Raw genomic sequence first — 14,734 nt, 5'->3', positions numbered from 1 at the left:
ACAGTCTAAGCCAGATCGCTTTACTTCTGGGTCCGTGGCAAATGAAGAGAGGGTTTCCCCCTCCTCCTCCTCATATTGTACCTGGGAGAAATCTTCCATGGATGATCACCATTTTGTTCCCAGAGTCTCTGCTGAGCTTATTAGTGTCAAACAGGCAGCGTTCAGTCTACCCCTTCTCCACTTGTGCTTTTCTCGTTTCTGCCGTTTCTCCCATGTATCTGTCTCTCCCCCACTTCTCTTTCTCTTTAGCCATTTTATTGCTTACAATTTCAGAAGTGCTTAATGTTCTTCATATAAAAGTTCGCTCCTCACAACCTCTGGGGCTTCAGAGAAAAACCGCCAGATAAATCTGATAAATAAACAAATAAATGCATAAATAAGAGGTGTAAGCAAGAGGGAAATTATGGGTTTTAGGTGTGCTATAAAGAGCAACATAAAACTGTAAAATTATATTTGTTAGGCTAAAAGGCAGCAGGGAAAATATAGACGATCATTGTATATGTCAGGAAGGACTCACAGATGTGTTGGTAAGTTGTGATTTACCTAATTTTAACTCTTTGTAAATTTTAACCCAGTGACAATTTTCCGTTGAATGAGATGTCGCATCTGAGGCAGCAGCGTGCTAAATGGACTTGTTTCTTTTGCAAGGAGCTCATCTGGCCTAGGAGCTGTGCGAATACCAGCTAATAGTAGTAATGATGGTATTTATCGAGTGCCTGGTGGAAAATTCACAGGCCTGGGAGTCAGAGGTCTTGGGTGCTAATCCTCCTCTGCCACATGCCCCCTGTGGGACCTTGGGCAAGTCACTTAACTTCTCAGTGCCTCAGTTACTTCATCTGTAAAATGGGGATTAAGATTTGCCTGTGGGACGGGGGCTGTATCGAACCTGATTAACTTGTATCTCCGCCAGTGCTTAGAACTGTGCTTGGTACACACTAAGTGCTTAACGAGTACTGTAGTTATTATTATTATTATGGGGCTATAGGTGCAAAACACTGTTCCAAATGCTTGAGAAGGTGCAATAGAAGGAAAAGATACTTTCCTTGCGCATGACCAGTTTACCCTCTAATAGATCCAGCCCCTACAGCCTTTCTGAACACACTACTCCCAGGTTCAAAGCAAGGCTCACAATGGACAATGTTTAAGTGCTAAATCTCAACTTAAATCTCTCTGGGGCCTGAAATTCTAGTCCTTTCATAAGTAGAATATAGCGGTACCTAATGATGGAGTTCTGACTTGGACCAGATATTTGAATTCAGTTTTATAGTGCACATTATTATACCTGGGATTTACTAATTGGAATGTACCAATTTGTACATTCCAAGCGCTTAGTACAGTGTTCTGCACATAGTAAGCGCTCAATAAATACTATTGAATGAATGAATGAATAATCCATATCTATTATGGAAAAGACTGCATTATACCTAAGTCTTCACAGAAAAAGGCTGGGGGTTCCAACATTTTGTATGTGTGTGAACCACCACACAAGTTTGAAGAGCAGCCATTAAGGATAATTCATGGCTCAGTGGAAAGATCCCAGGCTTGGGAGTCAGAGGTCATGGGTTCGAATTCCGGTTCTGCCACTTGTCAGCTGTGTGACTGTGGGCAAGTCACTTAACTTCTCTGTGCCTCAGTTACCTCATCTGTAAAATGGGGATGAAGACTGTGAGCCCCACGTGGGAAAACCTGATTCCCCTGTGTCTACCCCAGTGCTTCAAACAGTGCTTTGAACATAGTAAGCGCTTAACAAATACCAACATTATTATAATTCAGGTCCTAAACCTCCTGGGGAAAACATGCTGAAAGGGAATGAGGGAGGAAGAGGATTTTGGCCTGAATTATCCAGATAATTTCCCCACTTCACTCTCCTTGTTGTGGATCCAAACACATTTCATAAAAAAACTAAGGTGCCTTCATTTTGAATTCGTTTCTCACAAGTTTAATGAAACAGGCATTTATAGTTTATAGAAATGATTGTAAGTTTACAAAACAGTCGAACAAAGAGCCATTCTCCACAGCAATTTTAGCACAAACACTGTCATTGTGCTAATGTTAGAGGGTTTGACCGTGAATCTGACAAACGGGGCTGTGTTGAGTTGAAATTATTATGTGTCAAATAGGGTGTGCATAATGACTGTACAACATAACTAAATTTTAAAAAATCTCTTAGATTTTTTTAATAGGTAATGAAAAATTCCTTGAAATTTTTCTTTCAGTCTATGCCCTTTCTGTAGGATTTTAGGCTTGCAATTACTATGCTTTGAGGGTAGCTTAAAAAAAGGGAAACGATGACAAAGAGACTATTGAGTTAAAGTCATCAGCTAATTCCCTCCCTGGGGGGAGATGGGAGAAAGACAACAATGTCCTGTACTGAGGTTAGGAGCCTTTGTGGGATGAAGATGGGGTCTGAATTCACCTACTTTGTATTCACCCCAGTGCTTAGTATAGTGTTCAGCACTTAGCAGGCATCAAATGTGGAGTAATACTATTATTAATCAATGGTATTTGTTAAGTGCTTACTGTGTGCAGAGCACTGTACTAAGCGTTTGGGAAAGTACAGTACAACAGAGTTGGTAGACATGATCCCTGCCCCCAGAGAGCTTACAGACAACAATTACTACTACTTTTTACTACTATTACAATTATTGCTACTAAGAGAGGGTCTTGAAGAAGCATGGCCTAGTGGCAAGAGCACGGGCTTGGGAGTCAGAGGACGTCTAAGCCCGGCTGCGCCACTTATCTGCTGTGTGACCTCGAGCAAGTCACTTCACTTCTCCGTACCTCAGTTACCTCATCTGTAAAATGGGAGATAAGACTTTGAGCCCAATGTGGAACAGGGACTGTGTCCAACCTGATTACCTTGCATCTACCCCAGTGCTTAAAACAATGCTTGGCACATAGTAAGTGCTCAAGTGCTACCATAACGATTATTTTGATTAATATTATCTCTTCTTCTCCCATCTCCCCCATCTAGTGACTGGTTTGCAATCTCTTTTGCTGCACAGAAAGGAGGTGTGCCAGGGTGGAGGCCTATGCTTAGGGATGGGGCGAGACTCTCCCTGAGATATACTTGCTGGTCTCACTGCCTCCGCCCATGCATAAGGCCTCTTTTTAGGCGGCCCAAGCAGGCTGTGGAGAGAGCCGTTCCGTTAGCCTTCGTGTCCAGGCGATGTTGGCCCATCCGCTGGCAGTCATCCAGGAGGGGGAGTAGAAGGCCCTTCTCCCCTCCGGGACTCCCTATCAGAAATGCAAGGCAGAATTGACTTGAATGGGTCTTATTTACTCGAAAATCCTAAAGATGATGTATTAAGGCAGTTGTGGTATAATGTGAAAATACAGATAGAGTTAAAACAACAACCATGAATTATCATTTAAATATGTGCTTGGGGACTTTAAAAAATGTGCATTATTTACTCAAAAGACAGTAATAGCTCCTTTAGAGTCATTACAGTCCATCATACAAATGCATATTTAGGGATCTTTGGAAAAGCTGATTTTTCACCTGATGGACCATAACAACTTCATGTATCTTATAAATCATTACCCAAGACTAGATTCCAGTCTCAATTAGGAGACACACATCACTGCATATGTTAACAAATCTCTTAACATAGCTTGGGAGGCTAAATGCTAGGGATAATTTTTTGCATTTGCTTGGTGAACTTGGAGTATTTAAGACAGGGTTCTGGCCTCGAGGGACTTAAAACTAGGGATTATTTCAATTTCTTTCAAATCAACTGCTATAAAGCCTCATGAAATTTTCATGGAGAAAAGATGTGCGTGTTTGCTGGGAAATAGGAAATCCAAATAAAATTGACTTCAATTTATTGGTGTGCCATCACCTGCATTTCCAGTGACTGGATTGCAGACTGTAAATTATCTGAAAATTGTTTTAGTGCCTGTCTCCCCTTCCAGATCGTAAGCTTCTCGAGGGCAGGGATCCTGGCTACTAACTTTATTGTACTATCCTAGAGCCTCGGAGAGGGCTCTGTACACAGTAAGTGCCCAATAAATGGTATTGATGGATTGATTGATTGGGTGGATTGGCGGAGTAGCAGACCAGGTTTCCGAATGGGGTGTGAACCAAATTCTCAAGCTGGTTGAAGCCCTTGTTTTTCCGAACCATAGTTCTTACCCTTCCTCCTCCCCACCCTCCACCTCGGCCTCCATCTTCTAGACCTGACAGAACTGAATGTTAGTCGATGAGGTCATCCCCATCTCTAAGGACAATAAGGCCTGTGACAGACACTGTGACCACCACTGTTCTTCAAATGGGTCAGGGAGTACAGCACTACTAAAGTTTGTCTAGGCACTGGACACCAAGGTTCCTGACTGCCTAGATCAAACATTAAGTAGCTGCCCATGCCGCTTTAGGCTGTAAGCTTATTGTGGGCAGGGAATATGTGTGTTATATTTGTTATATTGTACTCTCCCAAATGCTTAGTAAACTGCTCTGCACACAGTAAGCCCTCAGTAAAGACAACAGATCAATCTATTGATTGATGAATATGATGCTATGGATTTAAGAAACTCCCCTCAATTTCCAGCTGGTACAGAGGATGGTTTCCTGAGTTTGGGCTTCTCCTAGAGTCTTGGGAAATTCTGTGCAGGTATACAGGTTGACTCATTTAAAAGCAATTCCATTAGCTTTATTTTTTTTCTTTTTAGTACCTTGTTTCATAGTTCCGCTCCAATCTTTCATTTGAAGAGGAAGCTGGGGAATAAGATTCTGGCTGAGACATGGATGGTATTTAAAGGGATCAGACTCCTGAGGCCAGTCTACAAAGTAAAACAAAAATTCATATGCTTTAGTAAGGTTTTCTGGATGGACTGTCTAGACTGTGCTGAATTCACAGGATGATCACACAACCCTTCGCTTCGCCTGGCTCGGTGGAACTGCCCTCAATACGCCAGTTTGAGAAAATGCAATGAAAACCAGCTCTAAGCTGACCAAAGTGCTGCTCTGGAGCATTTATTGCGGGCCCGGTTAGGCCCTCGCTTTCCCACACTGCGTGGCCATCGGACCCGTTGCATCACTACATGCTCCAGTGAAGTGAACAGCACGGGCTCACATTTTGACTGCAAGTTGTTGGCTGAGGGGTAGGTCATTCATTGGGAAAATATCAATCAATCAGTAATATTTATAGAGTACTTACTGAATGCAGAGCCCTGTACTAAGCCCTTGGGAGAGTATACTATAACAGGGTTGCTAGACACATTCCCTGCTCACCACGAGCTTACAGTCTAGCGGGGGAGACAGACATTAATATAAATAAATAAATTAAGAATGTGGACATAAGTATTGTGGGACTGAGGGAGGGGTGAATAAAGAGAGCAAATCCAAATGCTAGGGCAGTGCAGAGGGGAGTAGGAGAAGAGGAAATGAGGACTTAGGGAAGACCTCTTGGAGGAGAGGTACCTACAATAAACCTTTGAAGTGGCCAAGAGTGATTGTCTGCTGGACATGAAGAGGGAGGATATTCCAGGCCAGAAGCAGGATGTGGGCGAGAGGTCAGTGGTGAGATAGATGAGATCAAGGTACAGTGAATAGGTTGGTTTTAGAGAACAAAGTGTGCGGACAGTTTGTAGTAGGAGAGCAGTGAGGTGAGGTAGGAGGGGGCAAGGTGACTGAGTGCTTTAAAGACAATGGTAAGGAGTTTCTGTTTGATGAGGAGGCGGATGGGCAACCACTGGAAGTTCTTGAGGAGTGGAGAAACATGGACTGAACGTTTCAATAGAAAAATGATCAGGACAGCAGAGTGAAGTATGAACTGGAGTGGGGAGAGACAGGAAGGCAGGGAGGTCAAGAAGGATGTTGACAGAGTAATGAAGACAGGATAAAATAAGTGTTTGGATTGACATAGTAGCAATTTGAATGGAGAAGAAAGGATGGATTTTAGCAGTGTTGTGGAGGTTGAACTGACAGGATTTAGAGACAGAGTGAATGTGTGGATTGAATGAGAGAGATGAGTCAAAGTTAACACCAAGGTTACTGGCTTGTGAGAAAGGAAGGATGGTGGTGCTGTCTACAGTGATGAGAAAATCACGGGGAGGAGAGGGTTTGGGAGGGAAGATAAGGAGTTCTGCTTTGGACATGTTATTTTTGGATGTTGGGGTGACAACACTCCCCTCCTTTAGACTGTGAGCTCTTTGTGGGCAGGGATTGTCACTCTATTGCTGTTTTGTACTTTCCCAAGCACTTAGTACAGTGTTCTGCACACAGTAAGTGCTTAATAAGTATGACTGAATGACAACCGAGTAGAGATGTCTTGAAGGCAGGAGGAAATGCTAGATTGCAGAGAGGGAGAGAGATCAGGGCTGGAGATGCCAATTTGGGAAGAGTTGGTAGTTTCTGCATAGAGGTGATAGTTGAAGCCAGGGAGTGAATGAATTCTCCAAGGGAGTGGGTGGAGATGGAGAATAGAAGGGGATCCAGAACTGAAGCTTCAGGGACTCCCATAGTTAGGGGGTAGGAGGTAGATGGTGCATATGGCCTAGATCCCCACTGGCCAAGAAAATTGGAGAATTGAGGCAGTTACCCAGGAAATTGAAGGGGATGCAAAATATTGTCCCATATTATAAGTGCCTTTCTCCATTAATAAGCGGCATGACTTAGTGGAAAGAGCATAGACCTCGGAGTCAGGTGACCTACCCCTGGCCCGCTGGATGACTTCAGACAACTCGCTTAACTTCTCTGTGTCTCAGTTTCCACATCTGTAAAATGTACAGGATGCTCATTTTCTCTAGCTTTTAGACTGGTAGGGGGCTGGGAGTGTTTTCAATCTGATCATCTTGTATGAATCCCGGCACTTAGCAACTTGTTAGCCTTTTATAAATATCATAATTATTACTAAAATCAACTGGAAAATTGCTAAACTCTCCAATTAACTTTATAGTCTTAGCCGCAGCTAGAAGCTTAGTCAGTCTTTGGTGGGTAGTTTTTCTGTTTCACATTTAATTTCTATTAATGAACCTAATTTGATTAGCAGGTGAAATTAAAACAGAATTCATTTACAACAAGCCATTCTCAGAACTTTCAGAATTTTAACAGGTTTTGGGCAAATGAAAATTCAGGTTATAAAATATAGTCACAGACATGGCTACTCCACCACAGTTGCTATCTTTTGGGAAGAAACTAATCAACTATGCTCAGCTTTATAATTCGGTGTGCGTGACATTCCCGCAAACACTGGAAAAAACATCTTTATTTATATTAATGACTCTCTCCCCCTCTAGGCTATAAGCATGAAGGGGGCAGAAAACACGTCTACTGTTATATTGTACTCTCCCGAATGTTTAGTACAGAACACTACGGACAGTAAGTGCTCAATAAATACAGTCGGTTGCTTGCTTATTTGTTTCATTCCATCATATTTATTGAGCACTTACTGTGCGCAAAGCACTGTACTAAGCACTTAAGAGAGCACAATATAACAATAAACAGACACCGTTCCCTGCCCACAATGAGCTTACAGTCTAGAGGACTGAGCATGTAATTTTAATTTTTGGTCGTTAGAACAGGTAGGCCTCTTGGATGTGAATGCCTAGGATTTCAACTTCCTAAAACCACCAGAGTACTGTGGGATCTTTTGAAAGTCTCTTAATTTCTGCCCTTTAACTATGGGCAAAAATGTGATGTTAATATTAGTGGATAAAGCACTTAGATTTGCCTGCATAAATGAAGCTATGTCATTGTAAAGTGTCATTGAATATTTATTTTCTGCCAGATTGTGGCAAATGGACTAGAGAAAAGGCAGTCAAATTTATGTAAACCTTTTGTACAGTGTCCCAGATACCCTGTGAAGGGTGTTATATATATATGAATGAATAAACGAATAGAATAAAATTATTTTAAATTTTGATGGTGCATCAATACTCTCTTGGATGTTGGCCAATGGGAATGGACTATGTCATTGAAATGAAGCGCCTGCTTTGCTGTAAAAGGTTTCAGATTCATAAATATTTTTAAACCCACAGGCAATGCAAAACAACTAATGATTCTTTACAATTTTGTTTCAGCAAATAAAGGTAAATTACATTTTTGCTTAAAATGTATGGGAAGCCATCACCTCTTACCTACGGGATTGCTCCGAGAATCCCCCAGCTCCTGCTGCCTTCGTGTCTCTCATTCACTATTTTCCTTCTTATTTTTTACTGCCCTTGTGCTGTAACTCTGCGTCACTCTATATCATGAGAAACCCGAGCCTTGAAGAAATATGCAGGATTATTATCTACAGACATTTCACGAAGCTTAAAGGTTCTCTGATGTAGATAGACTGAAGTTTGATTCCGTGATAGGAGGTAAGAGCGACAGAAGCAATTAGTTTGGGTCGGGTCACTGCATGATCTAAATGGGTTCAGCACAAGGACATGGAATGTGACAAGGGAGACCCAGAGGAACTCACTGTGACTTTGCAGATTCCTGTAACACTTCTAATTAGGTGTCTCCAGTACACTGAACCTCGCGTCACATGGTGATTTAGCAAGACCCATGAATACGGTGAACAGAACAGCCTGGCCAGAGAGAGGTAATTCTGCCTCTGGTTTCTACACCATAAATACATTCAAAAGCAATTTATTTGGAAACATTTAGAAACTAGCTTTCCCAGCACAAGTTTTGTGGTTTGTTTTTTTTTACAAAGTTAAATGAGTTCACTGAATTGACAAATAGTACCAACTTATTTGCCTATTTTCAAAGAAGCTCTAGCCACTGTAAATGGGGCAGACGCATGGTGAATTGAAGATATTAGAGCCTAGATTCCAGTGGGGTGGGAACCTTTTTTTGTGGATTTTATGGAGAAAGGGGAACTATGGTAATGCAAATTTGAAATTCAGCTCCCCCTAGCAATCTACCTGGTTGACTTACAATGTCCCAGAGGTTGACTTACAATGTCCCAGAGATTCAGACCTGGGTTTTTAGATACCCTCAGTCGTGAGATTATTCATGCTATGGGGAGCCTGTGGATCCACTGAGGCCAGGGACAGCCTAACTCCTCATGGTCCCTCGTTCGCGTCTGCCCTGACATCGACCCCTGGCCCATGTCCTACCATTGACCTGGAATGCCCTCCCTCCTCACCTCCGCCAAACTAACTCTCTTCCCCTCTTCAAAGCCCTACTGAGAGCTCACCTCCTCCAAGAAGCCTTCCCAGACTGAGACCTCCCTTTCCCTCTGCTCCTCCTACCCTCACCATTCCCCCTACTCCCTCCCTCTGCTCTTCCCCCTTCCCCTGCCCACAGCACTTGTGCATATTTGTATATATTATTTATTACTCTATTTATTTTGTTAATGGTATGTATATAACTATGATTCTATTTACCTTGATGATATTGACGCCAGACTACTTGTTTTGTTTAGTTTTGTTGTCTGTCTCCCCTGTTTAGACTGTGAACCCATTGTTGGGCAGGGATTGTCTCTATCTGTCCCGAATTGTAACATTTAGTACAGTGCTCTGCACAAAGTAAGTGCTGAAAAAATACGATTAAATGAATGAATGAATGAACCATATTTTCTCTGTCTCTGTCTCCTCCCCCCTCTGGGATCTTTCTAACTGGGGTGGACCATTTTCCCTCTAGGCCTTCTGTGCCTGAGGAAAACTTCTGTTGTCCATCCTGGACCAGCCTGGGACTTATGAGGTTCACTGGGGGTGAGATGACTTGGAGGTATTTTGCCAAGACCAGTCCTATGACTGGTGTTTTTGTGGCTCAACGCTGAAGAACCACCCAAGAACTTCTAAAATCACCTTTGCTCTGGGGTCACTATGAGGTCACTTTTATGCTTACTCTAAGCAATTGTGGTTTGAGGATTAGCATTAATCTGAGCTACATCTAAAGTTTTAGGGGAAAAGGACAATTAAGGTTCTCTTTCAAGATTGTTTTTCAAAAAGAGCCCTTTTTTTAGGATATGTGGATCTGATTTTCTGGGGCAGGGGTTCTGAAAAAGAGACATTCTAAAATGTTCTTGCAAACTCTATCCCCAAGGCTCAAAATAAATGTTCCTGGCTTCCCTTATTTACAATCCAGGCAGTTCAAGATCCATGAAAGAGTGATTTTTTTTAATGCCTGCTCATGAAGAGTTTACTAGTTGGAGAGAGGATGTTCCATATTCCAACAAACTTGAAACAATAAACCTAATCGAGAACACTTAAAACGATCTTTAAATATACTAATGGTGTTTAGTAAACACTATGTACTAAACGCTGGGTTGGATACCAAATAATCAAATCATAACAGCCCCTGTCCCACAAGGGACTCAAAGTCTAGGAGGGAAAGGGAGTGGATATTTTATCCCCGTTTTATTGGTGAGGACACTGGGGTGTCAAGAAGCTAAGTGACTTACCCAAGATCACACAACAGACTAGGGACAGAGGCAGGGCTTGTCTTCCAGTCACACTACTGCCCTAGGTTACACTGCTTTTCAGTAGGTATGTTCTAGGCAGGTTTTACTGTTGTCGTGGAAGTTAGATTCTCTTTGAACTGGGCCAAGGCTTCTCCTATGATGTCTTTGCCTTTCAATAGCAGTGGAGCCATACTTCGTCTTTTTAATAATTATTATACTTGTTAAGCACTTACTGGGTGCCAAACTCCGTTCTAAGTGCTGGGAGTAGATACAAGTTAATCAGGTGGGACACATGGGGGTGGCAGTCTAAATAGGTATTCCAAATGGGTCCTTAAATACTTTCAGAGGGGATACTTCAGAGATGATGATTTACAAGAAGCTTAGATGAGAAATGCTCATCTAAAAAGCTTTCTTAGAGTTAAAGACTCCCTTAAACCACTGATAGAGAGTTTGGTTGTGGGCAGGGAATGTGACTGCCTACTCTGTTGTATGCTCCCAAGCGCTTATTACAGTTCTCTGCAGAAAGTTAAGTGCTCAGTAAATTCCATTGATTAATTGATTAAGGCAGAGCCTAGCCTAGTCTGAGCCAGTCTTAGCTATACCACTGGGGCTTAGAATGGGAAGCTGTTGAACACGATGTGCTGAATCCTGCAAAAATTATCTATCCATCAGTGCAATAAACCTGGAAAAACCATTCGTTCTGATTTGCTTCCATTCTTTGGAGATTTTAGTGTTCTCTTTGGTGATAAATATTTACATTCAGCATATGCTTTTTGATGTCAGAAGTCTAACAGATTCCATTTTCTTTTTAATCAGGAGGCTGGGATGCAGATGGAAAAGGCCCCAATGTCTGGGACACATTCACCCATCAGGGAGGAGATCGAGTTTTCAAGAACCAGACTGGTGATGTAGCTTGTGGCAGCTACACTCTGTGGGAGGAAGATTTGAAATGTATCAAACAGCTTGGATTGACTCATTATCGCTTCTCTCTTTCCTGGTCACGTCTGTTACCTGATGGGACGACAGGTTTCATCAACCAGAAAGGCAATTGTTTCTTAAAAATAGAAGGTTGCAGCTTTAATTCAAGGTTATTGCTGCAGTCTGGCATAATTAATCCAGGGTGCCATTCTGCGGCTTAGCTTTGAAATGGCAAGTTTTCCAAAGTGATTAAGGCATGGTTTTAAAAATGGGTTTATATCAACTTTCTAACTAATATTCCCTCAAATATCAAAATCTTTGGGTTGGGAAAGAATGTTATGTTTAACCAAGATGTTATTTGGCTTCTAAACTGTGATAGAATCTCAAAAAAAAGGAGCCACTCAAAATGTTTTTGAGTTCTCTGGAGTTGTGTGGAAATATGAGAAGCCCCTACTGAACTTCAGTTGATTAAGGAAATCAGGTGGGGATGGAGGGAGGGAAACTAATCTCTTGGTTTGTAGAAATAAGTGGCATATATATGAGAGTCCTGAGACATCACACGAATGATGGATTTTTTATAGAGATTATCAATTGGCACTGCACTATGAACCAGGGAAGAATTTCACGCTACCGGGACATATAGTCTTCATTGCAAATATGCTGACAGTGGTTCTCATTGGATCTGGGCAAATGATCGCTCTCTCCATCAAACATTTCTATAGCACCTATCACTGGAGAACATAAGCAGAATATAGATAGGCTGTTGCAGTTAGCGAGTTCAATTTATAAAAGATGAAGAATTTGCTGATGCCCTGGCATAAGAGGGACCGCTAGTTATCGGAGGGATGTCGCTGGATCCAAGAAAAGAGATGTTCTGGAAGAGCCGAGTCGGGAAGCGTGCACGAGGAGATCGATGATCTGTTTGCTGAGGTCACCGACTTGCACTGGTCTGGGTGTTCTCAATCTGGTCCCCGCTGATTACCCAAGCATAGAATGAGCACTCTATGACCGTTCTCCCTGTTTGGTAGTTGAAACAGGGGTCGACGTCTGTTAATCAATCGAGAAACAGCATGGCTCAATGGGTAGAGCACGGGCCTGGGGGACAGAGGACCTGGATTTTCATCCTGGCTCCACCATTTGCCTGCTGGGTGAGCGTGGGCAAATCATTTAACTTCTCTGTGCCTCAGTTTCCTCATTTGTAAAACGGATTTAAGAGGACTGTTCCCCTCCCCACTTAGATTATGAGCCCAGTGTGGGACTGGGACTGTGTCCAATCTGCTTATATTGTAGTCACCCCAGCACTTTGCACAGCGGTTTGTACATAGTAAGTGGTTAATGGATACCAAAATGATTATTAATGTTATTGTTATTTTTAATAGCAGGATTTATTAGGCCAAGCACAGATTAGGTGCTGTAGGGAGATAAAAGTAGTTTGAAGTCACCATTCCTGCCTTCAGAGAGATTATGATCTAATGAGAAAGGTAAGGCAAACCCAAACACAAACGTGTTAACACAGGAGACAGAAATGTAGAAACAAACTATTTCGACCCAAGTTTTGGCACCCGGCAAGGTGTCGGGTAAGCAAGTTTTCAACAGAAGCTGAATAGGAGGGGTAGCAGAGCTAAATTAGGGCAGTATGAAGCCTCAAGAAGGGTATGGTAGGGTGCATGATGTTGTGGTTGGACGTCAAAGAGGGCAGTCATCGCTCTGTTCTTCCACATATCTCTGCTGCCACCTCCGGAGGCAGAAAAGTGAGTTGGGTGGACCATCGATCTCACCCGACATCGCATTGCTTTGGTCATCTGTCTGTGGCCCAGTAGATAGAGCAGGGGCTTGGGAGTCAGAAGGCCGTGGGTGCTAATCCCAGCTCTGCCACTCGTCTGCTGTGTGACCTCGGGCAAGTCACTTCACTTCTCTGTGTCTCAGTTACCTCATCTGAGAAAAAGGGGATTGCGACCACGAGCCTCACATGGGATAGGGACTGTGTCCAATTTGACTTGCTCGTACCCACCTCCGTGCTTAGCACAGTGACTGGCACACAGAAAGTGCTTAACAGATGCCATCATTATTATGTACAGAGATAGGTATCGATTAAATAATCTGGGAGCGGGAAAGCGTGCGGTAGAGCGGAGAGGGGGAAGTAGAGCTGTTGCTTCTAGGGAGATTCAAGTGGCTTGAGTGTATTTTGAATATTTTGTAGTCTTAGAAGGCGTATCCTGTCCTCTAATGACCCTGGGGTAGAGATGGGGAGAAGATCATGTCATAACTTGGCCTGGTTCTTGTAACTCCAAAAAAACTCCAAAAAAACCCCCAAACTCACCTAAAGAATAACCTGAAGATGAAAAAGCCTCAGGGACAATTGTGGGACTTTCCCACTCACCATGTAGGCCTTCCCACCCACCATGTCCTCCTCTCGTGGGGATGAGGGATGAAGTCCCGTCGGAGCTGGAAGGCGGGAGGGGGATGACTGGTTTCACTACTTTCATTTGATTTCCCACAAGTGGTCACAGGACTTCCCTTCGCTTTGGTTGCCTAGTCCTGATGTTCGCTTTGGCAAATCCCTCTGATTAATACTACAAACTTTACATAGAGCCAAAGGACAAAGGAGGGACTCTATATAAACAGTTTTCAATAAAGAGGAGCCTGCATCTTCTGTGCGGTGATCTGTTGAAGCAATTGGAACTGCCTAGCTTGGAAAGGCCAGCATCTTTTGTATAAACATTTTTCCAAAGAGCAGGCAAAGAATCAGAAAACCCCACAGCCCTGTCCTTTCCAAAGAATCCCCTCTTCTGAATCATTAACAATTTTAAACAGAATAAGGGGACATTTGAAAGTCTGTAACATCTTGTATTTCCCAACTGGAAGGAGATTTTGCCAAATGGAAATGGGTCCTGGGATTTTTGTTTCAAATGTCAAATTTTCCAGATTTAACGAGAAGGCATTAGATTGCTGGACCGGTTTCAGTATTCCTATTTGCTCTGAGAGTTACAGTGCATGTAACGTCTTCACTAATTTTAAAGATAATTCTATTTCCCAAGAAAATGTTTATTTTTAAATTTCAGTCATTGCAAGTTTCTAGTAATTAGCTGGAACAAAGGAGTGTTATATTGGAAAAGAAACAATTAGCTTTAAGATTCAAAATATGTTCAGGCACACTGACATAAGGTTCTAATTTATTTTTAAAATAATAACATGTTGTTGCAATGGAATTGTGGTAGCCCTGAGATACAACTGTAGAGCTTTTTTTTTTAATGTATTTTTTATCTATAGCAGCTTTCCATAGAGGTTCAAAAACCACTCCAGCCTGCAAAACTTTCTTCACCGCATTTACTGGTATCATTGTTATGTTGTGTTGGGCACTGTTAGCCTGGTGAATCACTGTTCAGTCAATCAATTGGTATTTATCGAGTGTTTTCTCCATAGAATACTGTACTAAACAATCAGGGGAGTACAATAGAGTCAATTGGCACAACCTTTGC

At 42.4% G+C, this 14,734-nt stretch overlaps 1 protein-coding gene across 1 annotated transcript in view; it reads left to right on the top strand.

Annotated features, from left to right (window-relative positions):
* Positions 1-14,734, top strand: part of LOC100082803 (cytosolic beta-glucosidase-like) — a 53,613-nt gene that overhangs the window by 897 nt on the left and 37,982 nt on the right. Inside the window, exon 2 of the mRNA XM_007673226.3 lies at positions 11,154-11,381. Within this exon, the coding sequence (XP_007671416.2) occupies positions 11,154-11,381 (228 nt within the window). The remainder of the gene's footprint in view (positions 1-11,153; positions 11,382-14,734) is intronic.

This window comes from Ornithorhynchus anatinus, chromosome 18 (assembly GCF_004115215.2).
Source record: "Ornithorhynchus anatinus isolate Pmale09 chromosome 18, mOrnAna1.pri.v4, whole genome shotgun sequence".
NCBI lineage: Eukaryota > Metazoa > Chordata > Mammalia > Monotremata > Ornithorhynchidae > Ornithorhynchus > Ornithorhynchus anatinus.
The sequence above is the reverse complement of the archived record's forward strand: the minus strand, read 5'-3'. Positions and strand labels throughout refer to the sequence as shown.